The sequence below is a fragment of the Anomaloglossus baeobatrachus genome, chromosome 8 (assembly GCF_048569485.1).
Source record: "Anomaloglossus baeobatrachus isolate aAnoBae1 chromosome 8, aAnoBae1.hap1, whole genome shotgun sequence".
In the NCBI taxonomy this organism is placed as follows: domain Eukaryota; kingdom Metazoa; phylum Chordata; class Amphibia; order Anura; family Aromobatidae; genus Anomaloglossus; species Anomaloglossus baeobatrachus.
In genome coordinates this window covers 259,296,603-259,316,776 of record NC_134360.1, presented here as the reverse complement: position 1 = coordinate 259,316,776, position 20,174 = coordinate 259,296,603, and the positions used below count along the sequence as shown (strand labels likewise).

The 20,174-nt window shown below is 52.2% G+C and overlaps 1 protein-coding gene across 3 annotated transcripts in view; it reads left to right on the top strand.

The window, feature by feature from the left end:
* RGS8 (regulator of G protein signaling 8) overlaps positions 1 to 20,174 on the top strand; it is a 96,963-nt gene that overhangs the window by 58,554 nt on the left and 18,235 nt on the right. For 2 of the 3 annotated variants that reach the window (XM_075320603.1, XM_075320602.1), the window contains exon 3: positions 4,929 to 5,035. In XM_075320603.1, the coding sequence (XP_075176718.1) occupies positions 4,929 to 5,035 (107 nt within the window). The remainder of the gene's footprint in view (positions 1 to 4,928; positions 5,036 to 20,174) is intronic. The other variant, XM_075320604.1, reaches the window with a different exon arrangement.

Sequence of the window (20,174 nt, the reverse complement as noted above, 5' to 3'; positions counted from 1 at the left end):
AGACCTTCTTTGGGTCCATCTGCAGGCCGGTATCGGAGATTACGTAACCCAGGAAGGGAAGAGAAGACTGCTTGAAGACACACTTCTCGTACTTGGCGTACAGACAATTCTCTCTGTCTTTGTAGTACCAGCTGCACGTTCTCTATGTGGGTCTGGAGGTCCGGAGAGAAGACCAGGATGTCATCCAGATATACCACCACACAGACGTAGAGAAGGTCCCGGAACACGTCGTTCACTAGTTCTTGAAAGACTGCCGGTGTGTTACATAGGCCGAAGGGCATCACACAATACTCGTAGTGCCCATTGCGAGTGTTAAATGCGGTCTTCCATTCGTCCCCAGAGCGGATGCGGACCAGGTTGTAGGCACCACGAAGATCCAACTTGGTAAACACACGAGCTCCTCTAAGCCGATCAAACAATTCGGGGATGAGCGGCAGGGGGTATTTATTCTTTACGGTGATTTGGTTCAATCCCCGGTAGTCAATGCATGGGCGCAGGTCGCCCTCTTTTTTCTTAACGAAGAAGAAGCCTGCTCCAGCAGGAGAGGAGGATCTCCGGATGAATCCCCTTGCCAGGTTCTCAGTGATGTAGGCAGACATGGCTCTTGTTTCAGCAGGGGACAAAGGATATATCCGTCCTCGAGGTGGTGTAGTTCCCGGGAGTAGGTCGATGGCACAGTCGTAAGGACGATGTGGCGGCAGTACCTCTGACTCCTTTTTATCAAAGACGTCCGCGAAGGACCAATAGGCCGAAGGCAGTACTGGTAGGGACTCCGGAACCGGAGGTCGTCGGATGGGCTGTATGGACTTCAGGCAGTTCTCGTGGCAAGAGGAGCCCCATCGGGTAATTTCACCAGTACGCCAGCTGACCGACGGTTCGTGTGTCCGTAACCAGGGGAGTCCCAGCAGGATTTGATGAGACATGTGTGGGAGGACGTAGAGAGTGATGTTCTCGGTGTACAGGGCACCGATACGTAGTTCTACTGGCTTGGTAATCCACGAGATGGTGTCAGAGAGGGGTCTCCCATCTACAGAGGCAATCACGAGGGGTTTGTCGAGTGGAGTAACCGGCACCTGGTACTTGTCCACCGTGGCCTGCTGGATGAAATTGCCTGCTGCCCCGGAATCGAGGTACGCCTCTGCCGTGAATCGCGTCTCTCCCGTTGTCACTTGAACAGTCCACGTAACCGGGTCTGAGAGAGTCCCAGCACCTAGGGTGGCCTCTCCTACCAACCCTAGGCTTTGGAGTTTCCCGGCCTCTCTGGACAGGAACGTAGCAGGTGTGTGCCCTCTCCGCAGTAGAAGCAGAGACCCTTGGCGAGCCGTTCTGCTCGGCGTTGTTCGGACTGCCGCAAACGATCAATCTGCATGGGTTCGTGGACAGAGACGCCAGACGATGCCGACTGAGGTACGACGTGCTTCTGCGGAGGAGAGGAATGCCGTATCGGACGTCTCTCGCGGGACACCTCTTTGGATCGTTCCTGAAAACGGAGGTCAACGCGGGTGGCTAGTGCAATAAGGGCATCCAGAGTAGAAGGAACATCGCGGCCTGCCAGCTCGTCCTTAATATGACTGGAGAGTCCTTCCCAGAAGGCGGCGGTGAGGGCCTCATTGTTCCACCCCAATTCTGAGGCCAAGGTGCGAAAGCAGATAGCATATTGGCCCACCGTCAAGGTCCCCTGACGTAGCCTGAGGAGTGATGAGGCGGACGCGGCGGCACGTCCGGGTTCGTCAAAAGTGGTTCTAAACGCCTGCAGGAATTCCTGGATGTTAGTAGTTACAGGGTCCTCCCTCTCCCACAAGGGGTTCATCCAGGCCAGTGCCTCACCCTCTAGATGGGACATCACAAACGCCACCTTGGCTTAGTCGGAGGCAAACAGGTGCGGAAGCAGCTTAAAGTGGAGGGAGCACTGATTCAAGAATCCTCTGCAGGTCTTAGGATCTCCGGCATATCGGGGTGGAGAGGCCAAGCGGAGTTTAGAGGCTTCCGAGGAAGCCGCCACTGGAACTGCGGCCGTGGACTGTGCTGTTGAAGCCTGAGATGCCAGGGACGTGGCAGTTGCTTGCAGCGTGTTCAGGTGGGTATCCACCGAGGACATGAAGGCCAGCATGCGGGACTGAGTCTCGCGCTGTCGTCCGAGTTCCTGCTGCAAGTTGCCCAGCTGGGCCGCTAGTGCTTCGGCGGGATCCATGGCCTGTTCTTACTGTTAGGACCAGGAGGACGGGTAGGCCCAGGAGGTGGATCCACTGGGCTGAACACCTCACCGAGGGCAAGGTGCCCGGTAGCCGGAGCACTACGGGTAGCAGGACAGTCCGTACAGAGGAGTGGAGTGAAGAAGTCCCTGGGACCACGGAGTCTCTGAGGGTAGTCCGGGTGACGGAGCTCAGGTTCGGAGGCCGAGATGATGTCAGGCAGAATCCGGAACCAACGGAGCGAGGAGGTGGGTCACCACACGGATCCAGGGATCGGAGATGGTAGGGACTGACGAGATGGCGGACAGTCACCGTTCGGGGTTCTGGAATCGTCAGGACCGGTTGGCGAGACAGGAGCGACTCTACAAGAGAGATAGGTAAGTACGGACCAAGGCACAGGGAGACCTGACTCCTAGCTTAGCAAACATGAAGATCAGGCCCCACCCACTTGGAAAGGAACCCCCTATATACCCTGTACCTGCATCTTCAATATCCTGTTGGAGGACGCTGGCCCTTTAAGAAAAGGTCAATGACCGCGCGCGCGCCCTAAGGCGCATGCGCGAGGCCCGGGTGCCAGAAGCCAGAGCAGGATGCGGTGTACAGGAGGCAGGAGTGCCGGGCCGGCTCAGGACAGCAGACGGGCGCCGGGACCGGGGACCGGGTTGCCTGGAGGACGCAGGTGAGGGAGCATGGAGGCTGAGGAGCGGGGGACCGGGGAGCGTGGCACGGGAGCGGGAATGCGAGGTCCGGGAGTGGGGGAGCGTGGCAGGGGAGCCGGGGAGCGTGGCAGAGGAACCGGGGAGCGTGGCACGGGCACCGGGGAGCATGGCACGGGCACCGGGGAGCGTGACAGGATCCCACACCCGCTACTGCAGGTCCCTTTCTCTCTCTGTCCACTACTATAGGAAGCCTCCTCAACTCCTCGGCTTGGAACGGGGAGTCCACTCCCCAGCAATAATCTGGAGCCGACTCCGATGCCGGCGGGCCACTACCCTGCCCCGGTCACCTCGGCTCCTTTCCCCGCTCTACTCCTTCCCGCACTCCTGGAGCTCGCTTCCACCCTTCCACAGCAGCCGGGAGCTCCCACACCCCGGTCTGCTCTGCTGCCTCTCCTGTCTGCTCTGCTGCCTCTCCTGTCTGCTCTGCTGCCTCTCCTCTCTGCTCTGCTGCCTCTCCTCTCTGCTCTGCTACCTCTCCTCTCTGCTCTGCTGCCTCTCCTGTCTGCTCTGCTGCCTCTCCTCTCTGCTCTGCTGCCTCTCCTGTCTGCCCTGCTGCCTCTCCTCTCTCCTCTCTGCTCTGCTGCCTCTCCTCTCTGCTCTGCTGCCTCTCCTCTCTCCTCTCTGCTCTGCTGCCTCTCCTCTCTGCTCTGCTGCCTCTCCTCTCTCCTCTCTGCTCTGCTGCCTCTCCTCTCTCCTCTCTGCTCTCCTGCCTCTCCTCTCACACCCTGCACCAGCCCCTCCCCTGCTGCTCAGTTTAGCTTCTACACTGGGGGGGGGTGTCTGCAGAACTGTACCAGAGTGGGGTCAGATTACCAAGGAGGATCAGATGTGTCTGTGAATACCTGGTTTTCTCGGGCGTCACACAAATCCTTAGCGATATCGCAGCGTGTAAAGCCCCCTTAGATCAGCGATGTGTTCCTGGTAAACCTGGCCTGTATTCGGCTGCAGTCAGACTTCCTCTTGAGCGTCTGTCATTCTGTCGGAGACATACGTCACAGCCTTATATGAGCTTTTGGTATATGTTTGTTCTTGTGTACCTATGGACCTGTTTGGTTTGTGCATCTGGAGCTTTTCATGTGTAAAACACAATCCAGTTATGAACAGATCCTACAAAACATAATTCCACGCTGCAGCCACGAGTGCTCCTCAAATGCATTGTAATAACCCAGACCCGGTGTATAATGGCTAAAGCTGTTTTTAAAGGGAATTTCCCAGCTCTAAATGACCAATTGTGAACATTAGATTTTTGTGTTAGAGGTTGCCCACGACTTTATATTTGATGGCCTATCGCCAGTGGTCGTGTGCGAGAGCGGGCACTGCCGATGATCTGCTGCGCTCGGTGTCAGCGGCGGTCGGATGTACACAGTTACAGAACTGCACAGCACAGCTCTGTCTACTGTAGAGGGTCCGGAGCCAGGGACTGCCGATGATCTGCTGCGCTCGGTGTCAGCGGCGGTCGGATCTACACAGTTACAGAACTGCACAGCACAGCTCTGTCTACTGTAGAGGGTCCGGAGCCGGGGACTGCCGATGATCTGCTGCGCTCGGTGTCAGCGGCGGTCGGATGTACACAGTTACAGAACTGCACAGCACAGCTCTGTCTACTGTAGAGGGTCCGGAGCCGGGGACTGCCGATGATCTGCTGCGCTCGGTGTCAGCGGCGGTCGGATCTACACAGTTACAGAACAGCACAGCACAGCTCTGTCTACTGTAGAGGGTCCGGAGCCGGGGACTGAACACCGAACCCTAGTGATGGCCACTATACAGTAGATGGAGCTGTGCTGGACAGCTCCGTGATTGAGCAATACCGGCACTGGCTTTAGTTTATATAGGAAAATCCTGGAGGCTGGTCCTCTTTAAAGGGGTTTTGCCAAAATTATCGCCAGGGTCATAGTTCTGCATCAATGCTAGATAATTCCCCTGGGTCGCACATTGTTGTCACATTTCCTTTATACTAATTATTTAACTGCAGATCTTCTTGTTGTAGACAGTTCTTTCCTTGCTCCCTGTATTCTAGAACCGACCAGTCACGGATTAAGTATCTCTTTCGCTCCCACAGACGACTGAGCGCAGAAGAGGCGAGAAGGTGGGCTCGATCATTCGATCTTCTCTTGTCCCATAAATGTAAGTGCAATGGACATGATGCGGCAGGAGAGCTATATACTACTATATACTGTATATTTGCTTGTAAACATCCTGGATTGATTGTTTCTCCTGTGCCTTAATGAGTCTGGAATGCAGACAACTACAACAAAGCTGCAATAATGGTCTTGCTGTGTATTCTCCTGAAAGGGCGACACTATTATAATTCCTAAATGAGCTCCTCGGTGCTGCTGCAGGGACAGAGATAAATTGCGGGGATTAATTAAAATGACATTAGGTTCCCCATGTTTTTCAATGAAGAATGGGGACGGGTGCTAGATATAGAGCAGCTCAGTAGCAAGCTTGTGCTTGGCTGCCGGCGGTGCACATACACGTGCTGGCTTTGCACATTTTTTTAATGGATCTTTGCCTGATTTAGGCCTCAGCAACTACATTAAAAAAGGTGTAAAACCTGATCAGCTGCCTAATGCTGACGTCAGTAACTGTTCCAAACCTGGGCTCAGTCTGTGAGAAGAGTAAAAGCTTTTATGTTATATCCTTTGCTGTATATTTCCATGATACACTGCACAGATATCGCACAGCCAAGTTACTTTGCTACAGCTCCTTGTGCCAATGTAACATCAGTAAAACTAGAAGGATTAGTGATGAGCGAACACTAAATATTCGGGTTCGAGTTTTTCGTATCAAATACCTAATACTATTCTAGATTGTAAAGAAAATCGGTATCCAGCATCATCGTCCGGAGAGTGTTGCAATAAAAATTCATAAATGACTGTGTCCGAAACCCGTAAAATGCCGGTCACCGCGGATGTTTGTATGAATTTTTAATGGCCTTTGATTTTATTCCAACATTCTCCAGATGATGATTCTGGATACCTTCTTTACTTACAGTTAGGTCCAGAAATCTTTGGCCAGTGACACAATTTTGGCGAGTTGGGCTCTGCATGCCACCACATTGGATTTGAAATGAAACCTCTACAACAGAATTCAAGTGCAGATTGTAACGTTTAATTTGAAGGTTTGAACAAAAATATCTGATAGAAATTGTAGGAATTGTCACATTTCTTTACAAACACTCCACATTTTAGGAGGTCAAAAGTAATTGGACAAATAAACCAAACCCAAACAAAATATTTTTATTTTCAATATTTTGTTGCGAATCCTTTGGAGGCAATCACTGCCTTAAGTCTGGAACCCATGGACATCACCAAACGCTGGGTTCCCTCCTTCTTAATGCTTTGCCAGGCTTTTACAGCCGCAGCCTTCAGGTCTTGCTTGTTTGTGGGTCTTTCCGTCTTAAGTCTGGATTTGAGCAAGTGAAATGCATGCTCAATTGGGTTAAGATCTGGTGATTGACTTGGCCATTGCAGAATGTTCCACTTTTTTGCACTCATGAACTCCTGGGTAGCTTTGGCTGTATGCTTGGGATCATTGTCCATCTGTACTATGAAGCGCCGTCCGACCAACTTTGCGGCATTTGGCTGAATCTGGGCTGAAAGTATATCCCGGTACACTTCAGAATTCATCTGGCTACTCTTGTCTGTTTTTATGTCATCAATAAACACAAGTGACCCAGTGCCATTGAAAGCCATGCATGCCCATGCCATCACGTTGCCTCCACCATGTTTTACAGAGGATGTGGTGTGCCTTGGATCATGTGCCGTTCCCTTTCTTCTCCAAACTTTTTTCTTCCCATCATTCTGGTACAGGTTGATCTTTGTCTCATCTGTCCATAGAATACTTTTCCAGAACTGAGCTGGCTTCATGAGGGGTTTTTCAGCAAATGTAACTCTGGCCTGTCTATTTTTGGAATTGATGAATGGTTTGCATCTAGATGTGAACCCTTTGTATTTACTTTCATGGAGTCTTCTCTTTACTGTTGACTTAGAGACAGATACACCTACTTCACTGAGAGTGTTCTGGACTTCAGTTGATGTTGTGAACGGGTTCTTCTTCACCAAAGAAAGTATGCGGCGATCATCCACCACTGTTGTCATCCGTGGACGCCCAGGCCTTTTTGAGTTCCCAAGCTCACCAGTCAATTCCTTTTTTCTCAGAATGTACCCGACTGTTGATTTTGCTACTCCAAGCATGTCTGCTATCTCTCTGATGGATTTTTTCTTTTTTTTCAGCCTCAGGATGTTCTGCTTCACCTTAATTGAGAGTTCCTTAGACCGCATGTTGTCTGGTCACAGCAACAGCTTCCAAATGCAAAACCACACACCTGTAATCAACCCCAGACCTTTTAACTACTTCATTGATTACAGGTTAACGAGGGAGACGCCTTCAGAGTTAATTGCAACCCTTAGAGTCCCTTGTCCAATTACTTTTGGTCCCTTGAAAAAGAGGCGGCTATGCATTACAGAGCTATGATTCCTAAACCCTTTCTCCGATTTGGATGTGAAAACTCTCATATTGCAGCTGGGAGTGTGCACTTTCAGCCCATATTATATATAGAATTCCCGACACACTGCACCATCCAACGGAGGCTGGTGAATGCTGCGTCCAACGGACCCTGGTGAGCCAGGTATTTTTTTTTTATTTTCGCTAGTAATATTCCATTATTCATCATGCATAACAAACCTAATGCAAGCCAATGGGGAGACAGCATTTTTATTGAAGATTTCCCTGAAAATGCTGGGTTCCCCATTGATTGCAATAGGTACGTTATTCATAATGAATACTGGAATAGTGCTAGGTTTTCGGTACAAAGAACCCAAATATTTAGTATTCACTCATCACTAATAAGGATTTCAAATATAATATAATAACAGCTTAAAGGTCACCATAAATGTTAAATAAAGGTGGTGTGAGCCAATTCAGCCAAACCTCTAATGTGTACGGGGCTGTCCTCTGTCCTCTGACAGATTGTCTTGTATCATAACAATCTGAGGTTGGAATTCAATAGCCCAATCCTTTTATTCGGTGGAGAGATACCCGCTGCCAAAATATCTGATAGAGAGCCCAGGAGTGCTTGATTGACAGCTCTATAAGGCGTGTGGCAGCGGAAGGGGATAGTTTTTGTGCCACATCATTTTGGTGCAACTTGAAGTTCTGCAAAAATGTTGTAACTTTTGTAATTCTCACTCAGCTCTCGCAAACCAGGTGGATCTGGGTGCGGCACACCGCCCATCACTCGGCAAAGTCATGATTCACTACGTCACAAATTGTACTCCAGCAGGGACTAGAGGAGGATTTTGGTGAGGCACACACAAAGCTTTACACCACTTATTCATCGCAATGAATCAGGAGCGCCTGACTCCAGCACATTTCCTCAGCAAGACCAGTGTGAACAACGCCAGTCGTGTTGAATCGGACCTATAGGTTCCTTTATTATATTTATATATACAGTGTGTCCACCCATATGCTCTCCACCGCCATTAACTTGAGAACGGCGGCAGCTATAGGCATAGAAGTGGTGTCTAGGTATAGTAAAGTAGCCATGCGCTACGCAATTGTGGCACCCTGGACAAGTCAGGACGTCACATTTACTGCAACAACACACCCCACACCCCGGTTAGGCACATCAGCCGCACACACAAATCCTTGTTGCCTCCCTCCAGGGGCTGATGTCCACACCAGGTGGGGTGGAGCCAGGCGGTTGGCCCCACCCACTGAGTTCACAGTCCTGGGGGCGGGAAAGGAAGTCGGAGTTGAGTGAGGGAGAGTGAAGTAGAAGGAGTGAAGTGGCAAGTGAGGAGCAGACTGACCGTGTCCGGGTACGTGGCCCGGGCACATACAGCAAGGTTGGCAGACGGTGGTGGCCGTCTGCAGGAGTGGCCAATCAACGCGGAACCGTAGGGCTGGGGCTGGGCGGTGGCCCACCGGTACCGAACCGGGGAGCGAAGAGAAGCCAGCACAAATCGTCAGGGCCTGTGGTCCCCAACCAGGCTGGGAGTCGCCGTTAAACTGGTTAAATCCGTTAGCGACAGGAACCTCCGGGGTTTCCCAGCAACAAGGACCCGATTGAAGGCAACCGTCCAAACCGAACCGGGAGAGACAGCTACCGCCAGAGCTAGAGCTCCCAGGGCCAGAGCCTGCGGGCAAAAGGGGCTCCCCCGGATGGGGAGCGGGTTACCGGTGGGAAGCCATCGGGACCGAAGACACACACCAGGTGCAGGGAAAGGCAGCCACCACCAACCATCCGGGAGTGATCACAGCAGCCGGCTGCGGGACCCGTCCATCCAGCCGTTTGTTTTACCGGAGACTCTGTATCTGTTATTGGCTGAGTGAGTACCACCGTGCCCTCTGGCACCGCGCTGCCCCCGCGACCCTGCACCTCACCTACCCTGCATTGCTCCCTTCACCTTACCGGGCCCTGGTACCACCAACCCCTACCCACGGAGGGGAAAACATCCCAGCTGCTCCCTAACAACGCTCTCGGGATCCCCGTCACCAGCAGCGGTGGTGCCCCAACCTCACCACGACCCGTGGGTGGCGTCACGAACCAAATTCCCAAACCAAACCAACCCCTTTCACTCACGGGCGAGGAGCGCCGCTCGAATCCCCGGATCCGGCCCACCACTCGAGCCACCGAGCAGCATCCGGACCCGAGCTGCGAGCGCGGTCGAGCAGCGCACCCCCCCGCCCACGACAACTTAGCGTCACGAATAGGATCTTACTGTTCTGCCGGCTGGCAGAAGTGCGCCTTGTGTCCCGCCGGTGGTGTCCGGCCGAAAAATTTCAGAAGCCGCCATCTTGGGCGCGAAGATTTCCCGCTTGAGCGTCTTCTCGAGCAGTGGAGGCGCGAAAGCCAAAGCTCCGCCCCTGAAGAGGAGGTGGTGAGAAAAGACCAAGGGGGGAAGGATGGCGTCTGGCCGCATGTAAACCGCGGCTATAAAAGCAGGGACGCCAGGACTCTGCGGCCATCTTTGGTTCCTGGAAGAGGCCGCTGCAAGGATGCATAGTCCGTCCGGCAACACCGTACTCCCCGCGCCTGGTACCGCGGCGTGGGTGGAAGTCCGGACCGTCCAGCTAAGCAGCCGCCTGCAGGTCCGTGTGCAGCTCCTCCTGGAGGAGTGGGAGGCCAACATGGCGGACGTGGTGGCGGCTATATGGAGACGCGAGGCGGAGGAAGATTTGGAGGAGCAGGTAAGGGACCCACGCCCCTGTATTCCCAAGGGATCGGTCGCTGCAGCTGAGGGGCCCGGCCTACACCCGCTCACCCTGCTGCCTCCCCCGCTACCCGTGTCAGTCGCTACCGCCCCACCACTAGGCCCGCTACCTGCCCGACCGGTAGCGGTACCCTGCCCGTCCGCCCAAGCGGACCGACCTGCAACAGAAGCCCATAACCGTCCTGAACCGCTTCCCTGGAAGCTACCAAAGACCGTTCCCGCCCGCGGAGATGCACCGGAGGCTCCGGTAGTCCGTCCCGTGCAGGAGGAGGCGGAGGTCAAGCGGGAGAGGAACCCTGTACCCATTCCCCACGCCTCGGCTGAGGCTGCGCCGAGTCGTTGCTGCGAGGCAGCGCCCCAGGCCATGACACCGCGGGACCTTCCACAGAGGGCGCCAGTGATGGGCAGCGTGGTGGAAGTCTCGCGGGGCCCAACCCGCGCGCAGGGGCAAGCAGTGGCCCCTTATTGGGACAGGGAACCAACCCCGCTAGGCCGAGAAATTGCGGAGAGAGAAAAGAGGAGAGCCGAAGTGATAGCCCGCATCATCCAGGAGAAGGAGAGTCTCCGCAGAGCCACCTTCCGGGTACGGGGCCCGATCCATGAGGGGCAAGTAAGGAAGTTTGATGTCCGTCGGGGGTACGGATTCATCTTTGAGCCGGGCCTGGAGGCCAAAGTCTTCGTAGCCCACCGGGACGTTAATGCCCACTTACCGGAGGACCACCCGGGCCGTAAGCTGCTCCCAGGGGATCTGGTCCAGTACACGCGACATTGCGGAGAGAGGGGCTGGTTTGCCCTGGACGCCAAACTGAGAGGAGGCCAGGAGCCCCAAGCACCAGCCCAGCCCCCTCCCCCGGTCTGTGGGGTGGACCTGAAGTGAGTCAGCGGTCCTCCGTTGCACAGTTGTCCCCGTTGGGACCATCAGCACAGTTATGTGAGTGAATGAAAGTAATCAACCGAACTGTAACCTGATTGTCAACCGTGATTGAACTGGCCGTTGCCAGCAAGCTTGTCCCAGTGGGGACCTTTTGCACCGTGCGTAAGGAACTGCTTACGGACACGCCCGAGAACTTGCAGGGCAACCACAAACTTGTGGCATGTAAATAATTGGCTTATTTCCGTTGCCGCCACCGGAGAGGCAGATTGGAGGAAGGGTCCGCAGCAGAGTAGGCTGGGACCCGGCCACCACCAGGACCAGTGGCCATCCTCCGGGAATCAGGGGTTCCCCATGGACGTGGGTCCCCTGAAAAGACCGTAGGGTATGAAATACCGTACCCGCTCGGGCAGCCTGGAACTGGACTGGGGTCAAGGGGTGCTGCCCATTTTCTTAGGGGCAGCATCAGGGCCAGGTTGTTTGGGTGGGAGAGAGCGGAAGCCATGTGTTGTTAATAAAAATGTACCGTTAGTAACGTTAAAGAAAGTGACTCCCGTTAAGGGAAGTTTCATGAAAAATGCTTATGTTAATATGTTTGCCGTTTACCATATAGTTATCTTTTTCAGTTGCAAAAATAAAACCGGTGATGGACGGGCAGCCCGCGGACGGTCTGCATTTAACCAAGGGGGAATGTGGTGCCCTGGACAAGCCAGGACGTCACAGGTACTGCAACAACACACCCCACACCCCGGTTAGGCACATCAGCCGCACACACAAATCCTTGTTGCCTCCCTCCAGGGGCTGATGTCCACACCAGGTGGGGTGAAGCCAGGCGGTTGGCCCCACCCACTGAGGAGTTCACAGTCCTGGGGGCTGGAAAGGAAGTCAGAGTTGAGTGAGGGAGAGTGAAGTAGAATGAGTGAAGTGGCAAGTGAAGAGCAGACTGACCTTGTCCGGGTACGTGGCCCGGGCACATACAGCAAGGTTGGCAGACGGTGGTGGCCCACCGGTACCGAACTGGGGAGCGAAGAGAAGCCAGCACATACTGGCAGGGCCTACGGACCCCGACCAGGCTGGGAGTCGCCGTTAAACTGGTTAAATCCGTTAGTTAGTTTTTTTTTTTTTGTTTTTTTTTTGCTTGGATCTGCACTCTCCCCATTTGGCACAGGTGATTTTAATCAGCAGGAGACTGCAAGAGGGGTCAGCCTTCTTTTTGCTCCCAGTCCACATATGGGAGCCAGTGGGAGGTGAGTGCACAGCTCCTCTCACTGTGTGCTGGTGCTGTGTGGTGGCTGCTGTTGTGGTGGTGTTGTGTCGGTGGGGCGGCGCGGCCTGGAGCCTTGGGGGCTTCGCCTTGCAGCATGGGTGCTGTGAGGCACCAGGTCGCCCGCCCTGGTGGCGCTTTGTCGCTGCGGCAGTGGTTGGTGCACGGTGCCGCACAAAAAGGGTCAGGTTAGGGACCCACTCAAGAGGTTTGCCGTGACGTGGCAGTGGGCTTAATACAATCTGATCAGAATGGTAACAAAAGAACCTCATGTTCTATTTAATTTTTTGCCTAGCGGCTTTAGATCATTGTATTTTTGGGATGTGCGATCCATGTCTTTTTCTTCATAGTGTGTTAAATCCGTTAGCGATGGGAACCTCCGGGGTTTCCTAGCAACCAAGACCCGATTGAAGGCAACCGTCCAAACCGAACCGGGAGAGACAGCTACCGCCAGAGCTAGAGCTCCCAGGGCCAGAACCTGCGGGCAAAAGGGGCTCCCCCGGCATTTATCCAAGCTGGGGAGCGGGTTACCGGTGGGAAGCCATCGGGACCGAAGACACACACCAGGTGCAGGAAAAGGCAGCCACCACCAACCATCCGGGAGTGATCACAGCAGCCGGCTGCGGGACTCGTCCATCCAGCCGTTTGTTTTACCGGAGACTCTGTATCTGTTATTGGCTGAGTGAGTACCACCGTGCCCTCTGGCACCGCGCTGCCCCCGCGACCCTGCACCTCACCTACCCTGCATTGCTCCCTTCACCTTACCGGGCCCCGAGACCACCAACCCCTACCCACGGAGGGGAAAACATCCCAGCTGCTCCCTAACAACGCTCCTGGGATCCCCGTCACCAGCAGCGGTGGTGCCCCAACCTCACCACGTCCCGTGGGTGGCGTCACGAACCAAATTCCCAAACCAAACCAACCCCTTTCACTCACGGGCGAGGAGCACCGCTCGAGTCCCCGGATCCGGCCCACCACTCGAGCCACCGAGCAGCAGCAGCAGCAGCTGGACCCGAGCCGCGAGCGCAGTCGAGCAGCGCACCCCCCCGCCCGCGACACAATGACCCCACTTATAGCGCCACCTGGTGGAAAACAACGGAGTTAGCATTTTTATCTCGAAAATGGAACGAGATAGAGAAAAAAAGTGAATCACAAAGTTGTAGGGCATCATCAATTCAATACGAATCGACACCTTGCATACAGAAATGCTATGATTAGAACGTGTAACACTCACAAGGCTGCGGACGTGAAGCGATACCTCATGGACACTCTCGTACAAGTCATTGGGTATGGTGGCTGTGTGAACTGGCCTCCGCTCACCTGACCTGATCCCATTGCACTTCTTTCTGTGAGGTCACATCAAACAGCAGGTGTATGCGACCCCTCCACTAACATTGCAGGACCTACGACGACGTATCACAGATGCTTGTGCAGACGTGTCACCTACCATATTGCACAACGTGCAGCCAGATACAGTATGCTGTGCAGAGGCCAGATGTGCATTGCAGCAAGATACAGTATACTGTGCAAAGTCCAGATGTGCATTGCAGCAAGATACAGTATGCTGTGCAGAGTGCAGATGTGCATTGCAGCCAGATACAGTATGCTGTGCAGAGTGCAGATGTGCATTGCAGCAAGATACAGTATGCTGTGCAGAGTGCAGATGTGCATTGCAGCAAGATACAGTATGCTGTGCAGAGGCCAGATGTGCATTGCAGCCAGATACAGTATGCTGTGCAGAGGCCAGATGTGCATTGCAGCCAGATACAGTATGCTGTGCAGAGGCCAGATGTGCATTGCAGCAGGATACAGTATGCTGTACAGAGGCCAGATGTGCATTGCAGCAAGATACAGTATGCTGTGCAGAGGCCAGATGTGCATTGCAGCAGGATACAGTATGCTGTACAGAGGCCAGATGTGCATTGCAGCCAGATACAGTATGCTGTACAGAGGCCAGATGTGCATTGCAGCAAGATACAGTATGCTGTGCAGAGTGCAGATGTGCATTGCAGCAGATACAGTATGCTGTGCAGAGGCCAGATGTGCATTGCAGCTGACGGTGGCCACTATGCGTGACCAGCATTCAATGTTTTGGGTGGGGTCATGGGTTTCATATCATAGCATTTCTGTATGCGAGGTGTCGATTCTTATTGAATTGATGATGCCCTACAATTTTTTAATTCACTTTTTTTTCTCTATCTCGTTCCATTTTCAAGATAAAAATGCTAACTGTTTTTCACCAGATGGCGCTATAGGTGGTTTCATTGTGTAGCACATGGATGCTTTACTATACCTAGACACCACTTCTATGCCTATAGCTGCCCCGCCGTTCTCAAGTTAATGGAGGTGGACAGGACATAGGTGGACACACTGTAAAATATATATATATATATATATATATATATATATATATATATATATATATATATATATATATATATATATATATATATATATATATATATATATATATATATATATATATATATATTGTGAGGTATCAACCGGCTGTATTACAAAGGGCCGGTATGTTTTGCAGAAGCGTGGGTGCTCTGCAATGTGAAGTTGGCTGGGACCTGTGGTTCCACAGGATTGTATTACATGCAGAGCCATGGAAGGGTGTGTGATGCTGATTACACACTCCTTAGCACCTGTGGGTGTGGCTCCAGGGGTTAAAGCAATCCTGTCTTTGAACCTGGGGGAAGTGTGTCTAGGGCAGTCTAGAGAGAGGCTGGCTCTAGATGTCCAGTGTGTGGACTGGAAACAAGTGAGAGCAGAGCCGGTAGCTCTGGGTGTATCGGCCTGTGCGGAGGCTGAACACAAGGCTCTGATATTGAGTCTGAGGTGAGTGCGGCCAGGCCAGGGCTGTAGGGCCGAATCTCTCCAGAAGGAGAGATAGACGGGTCTGCAGAGGGCCCTGGGGGCTGGAAGGAACCTTGGCTAGAGCTGTACGCTGGAAGGAGCCAGAGAGTGGGGAAGTTGCTAAACTTCCACTATGGACTTGTAATGGACTGGATGCCCACGGTACGTGGATCGTTTATGTTTAAGGGCAGTTTATGCTGAGTGTTTTTAAATAAACTGCCAGAATTTCTATGAAGAGACTGTGTACGTGTGTTGCTGAAGCTACCTCACACCGCTGCAAGCGAGTGAAACCCCCACGTTGCAGGGCGCAACGTTACAATATATATATATATATATATATATATATATATATATATATATATATATATATATATATTCTGTATATACACTATGCAGTCACAGACTATATATTTGCTATATATTTGCTACTATATGTTCAGAATATTTCCATAATATGACTTCTGATTATCAAAACCTATACTTTAATTTATAAACAGTATTCATGTATGAAATTGGGAGAATTCAGTGGGCGCCTCTGCTGCATTCTATAAAGGTACATGTCAGCCCCTGACCCCTTTGTAAACCCCAAAAATACCATTATAAAATTTCCCACCCTGTATATAAATTGTCCGGTCTGATGGGTGTCTAGTCTGCGCCTCCTGTCCTTCTTTTCGCCATCATCATGTGCTAATTAATGTGGATGACGTTTCAGATGCCATCCACATAGGCAGTCAAAATCTCCATATTCCTGGCTCGCGCAGGCGCACTTTGCTCTGCCATGTTACGGGCAGAGCTGAAATAAACATAGGTGCTCTTGTGTGAACCAGCGAGTTCTCTGCGCAAGTGCAAGATTTTGCCCAGTGATGTGGAGGACATCACCCACTTCATCCACATCGCCGGGCATAATCTTGCGCCTGCGCAGAGAACTCACCAGTTTGCACAGGCGCAGCTATGTTTTCAGCTCTGTCCGCAACAGGGCAGAGTGAAGTGCGCCTGTGCGAGCTGGGACTATGGCTGCACACGCGTGAGATTTTGCCTGGCGATATAAATGACGTTATCTGCTTCATCCACATCTCTGGGCATAATCTCGCGCCTGTGCAGAGACCTTGACGGTTCGTGCAGGTGCATTTATGTTTTTTTTGGCTCTGCCTGCAATATGGCAGAGTAATGTGTACCTGCGTGAGCCGGGAATATGGAGATTTGCCCGGCTATGTGGATGGCGTCCGAGGTGTCATCCACATCAATCAGCACGGGAGGACAGTAAAAGGAGGGACAGGAGGTGTAGATTAGGATGCCCATCGCACTGGACCGGACAATCTACATACAGGGCGGGAGTTTTTATAAAGGTATTTTTGGGGTCTACAGGGGGTCTGGGGGTAACGTGCACCTTTATAGAATACAGCATAGGCGCTGCTTCAGGAGCTAGTTTTAATTTAGAAGGACAAAATCTGGTGACAGGTTCCCTTTAAACTTGAATAAAAGAATATTGGCTTTTTAAAAACAGCAAAGTCAAATATATCAACAGCCGATATGTAGAAATGTAATAATGCTGCACACAGTATTGTATATAGCAATACCAAATAGTGTGCAGATACGCAGTGCCAAATAGTGTGCAGATACACAGTGCCAAATAGTGTGCAGATACACAGTGCCAAATAGTGTGCAGATACACAGTGCCAAATAGTGTGCAGATACACAGTGCCAAATAGTGTGCAGATACACAGTGCCAAATAGTGTGCAGATACGCAGTGCCAAATAGTGTGCAGATACGCAGTGCCAAATGGTGTCAAAATAATTCCACCACACACCAGTGGCATACATTATAGGATAGGCTTGCCTGTACTCGTCCAGCGTAAACTGCACGTTCACACATCCAGACATGAAGGCTCGGGCCTAGCTGAGACACACAGCTCAGACATACTGCCGAATCACCCATCATCAAAGCTCAGAGTCAGGCCCACACTCGCGCCCTGCACTCACTGCCTGAGGCGCCCCAATAATGTACAATTACACAGAGACAAGGTCACGCGCAGACACCGGACGCCCTCACCGCCTGGACCGTCAGCATGAAGAATAACCACAGAACATTATGGGGAAATAAGAGGAGAATGATTCCACCCTACTACCGCATACTGCCTCCTACTCCCCCCTACTGCCCCCTACTCCCCCCTACTGCCACCTACTTCCCCCTACTACACCCTACTACCCCCTACTACACCCTACTATCCCCTACTACCACCTACTGCCCCCTACTCCCCCTTACTGCCCCCTACTCCCTCCTACTGCCCCCTACTCCCTCCTACTGCCCCCTACTCCCCCCTACTGCCCCCTACTCCCCCCTACTGCCCCCTACTCCCTCCTACTCCCCCCTACTGCCCCCCTACTGCCCCCTACTGCCCCCTACTGCCCCCTACTGCCCCCTAGTGCCCACTACTACCCCCTACTACCCCCTACTGCCCACTACGTCCCCCTAGTGCCCACTACTGCCCCCTACTCCCCCCTACTGCCCCCTACTACCCTCTACTGTCCCCTACTACCACCTACTCCCCCCTACTGCCCCCTACTGCCACCTACTTCCCCCTACTACCACCTACTACACCCTACTGCCCCCTAGTGCCCCCTACTACCCCCTACTACCACCTACTCCCCCCTACTCCCCCCTACTCCCCCCTACTCCCCCCTACTGCCCCCTACTGCCCTCTACTGTCCCCTACTACCACCTACTACCCCCTACTGCCCCCTAGTGCCCTCTACGTCCCCCTAGTGCCCACTACTGCCCCCTACTCCCCCCTACTGCCCCCTACTACACCCTACTCCCCCCTACTGACCCCTACTGCCACCCACTGTTCCCTACTGCCCCCTACTACCCCCTACTACCCCCTACTGCCCCCTACTGCCCACTACTACCCCCTACTACCTCCCACCTACTGCCCACTACTACCCCCTACTACCCCCTACTACCCCCCACTACCTCCCCCTACTGCCCCCTACTGCCCCCTACTGCCCCCTACTGCCCCCTACTACCACCTACTACACCCTACTGCCCACTACTACCCCCTACTGCCCCCCTACTGCCCCCTACTACCTCCTACTGCCCCCTACCACCTACTGCCCCCTACTACCACCTACTGCCCCCTACTCCCCCCTACTGCTCCCTACTGCCACCTACTCCCCCCTACTACCCCCTACTCCCCCCTACTGCCCTCTACTGTCCCCTACTACACCCTACTACCCCCTACTGCCCCCTAGTGCCCACTACTGCCCCCTACTACCACCTACTGCCCCCTACTACCCACTACTTCCCCCTAGTGCCCACTACTTCCCCCTAGTGCCCACTACTGCCCCCTAATACCCCCTACTCCCCCCTACTGACCCCTACTGCCACCCACTGTTCCCTACTACCCCCTACTGCCACCTACTACCACCTACTACACCCTACTACCCCCTACTGCCCACTACTACCCCCTACTACCACCTACTGCCCCCTACTACCACCCACTACCTCCCACCTACTGCCCCCCTACTGCCCCCTACTACCCCCTACTCCCCCCTACTGTTCCCTACTGCCCCCTACTGCCCCCTACTACCACCTACTACACCCTACTGCCCCCTACTGCCCACTACTACCCCCTACTACCCCCTACTGCCCCCTACTACCTCCTACTGCCCCCAACTGCCCCCTACTACCACCTACTGCCCCCTACTGCCCCCTACTACTACCTACTGCCTCCTACTACTCCCTACTACCTCCTACTGCTCCCTACTACCCCCTACTACCATCTACTGCCCCCTACTACCACCTACTGCCCCCTACTACCCCATACTGCCACCTCCTTAAATATTTGTATAAACTTCGTACAAATATAAAATGTAAGAGACAATTTCTTAATGTAAGCCTGCAAGGGCAGGGTCCTCTTCCCTCTGTACTAGTCTGTCTATTGTAACTTATTCTGTATGTAACCCCCTTCTCATGTACAGCACTGGGAATCAATGGTGCTCTATAAATAAATAATAATAATAATAATAATAATCATAAAACCTAAAAAGAATTCTGCTATTTGACATTTTTCTATCTTTTGAATCTTTGAATTTTTGAATTTTTCTATCTTTTTTTATACTTTTATATTTCTGATTCTTTGAATCTTGATCCTTTGAATACATGATGAACCCATATTTATATTCTTATTTTTTAAGCTAAAATCCTAGCCTGTAACGTGAATGTGTTTAGCGCATTATGTGCAAAAGCCAAGCAAATCGTGTAGGTAGAAAACGACTTCACCAGATCTAATCTTTTGGGATTCTGACATTTTTTGGCTTCCATGTTTTTACACATTCCTTTGTGTTATATTAATATTGTAGTTTCTCTACTAAAGTTAACACAACATTTTAGATTTTGGACAGCGAAGGCTTTTATGAAATATGGTTCTTTAGGCTCTGAGCAAAATTTTACATTGTGGAAGTTTGTTTTTGTTTTTTTGCAAAAAGGGAAAAAAAATATTTTGTTAGAACATTGTTTTTGCATGATATACCTGAAAGTCAATAGATAATTGTTTTGTGGGTCTAATTTAGGGAAATAAAATGTTTTGCTGATACATTCAATAATTGCTGAAATGAATGCTTGAATTCTTCTGCTGATAGTGATGCCAAGGACTGCAGTGTAAGGGCTCATGCGCACGGAACTGCTGAATATTCTGCAGCGATTTGACAGCACATGCGCGCTTCAAATCGCTGCAGAAAACTGCGTAATGAATGCAGTATTTTTGTTAAAAAAAGCCGATTCATGCGCTCTGGCTGCTGCCCCCACCATAGACAGAGGGAGCTGCATCCAGAACGCAGGAATAATTGACATGCTGCTTTTATGAACGCACGGATTTGGGTCAAAATTTTAGCACCTAAATCAGTGCATTCATAAAAGCAACGTGCGCACGTCTCATGCACAATCTACAAAGATTGTGCAGGGAATCCAGGACGCATGCATTTACGCTGCAGTGCAATACGCAGCATAAATGCATGTAATTACGCAACGTGCGCAGGAGCCCTAAAGGGGTT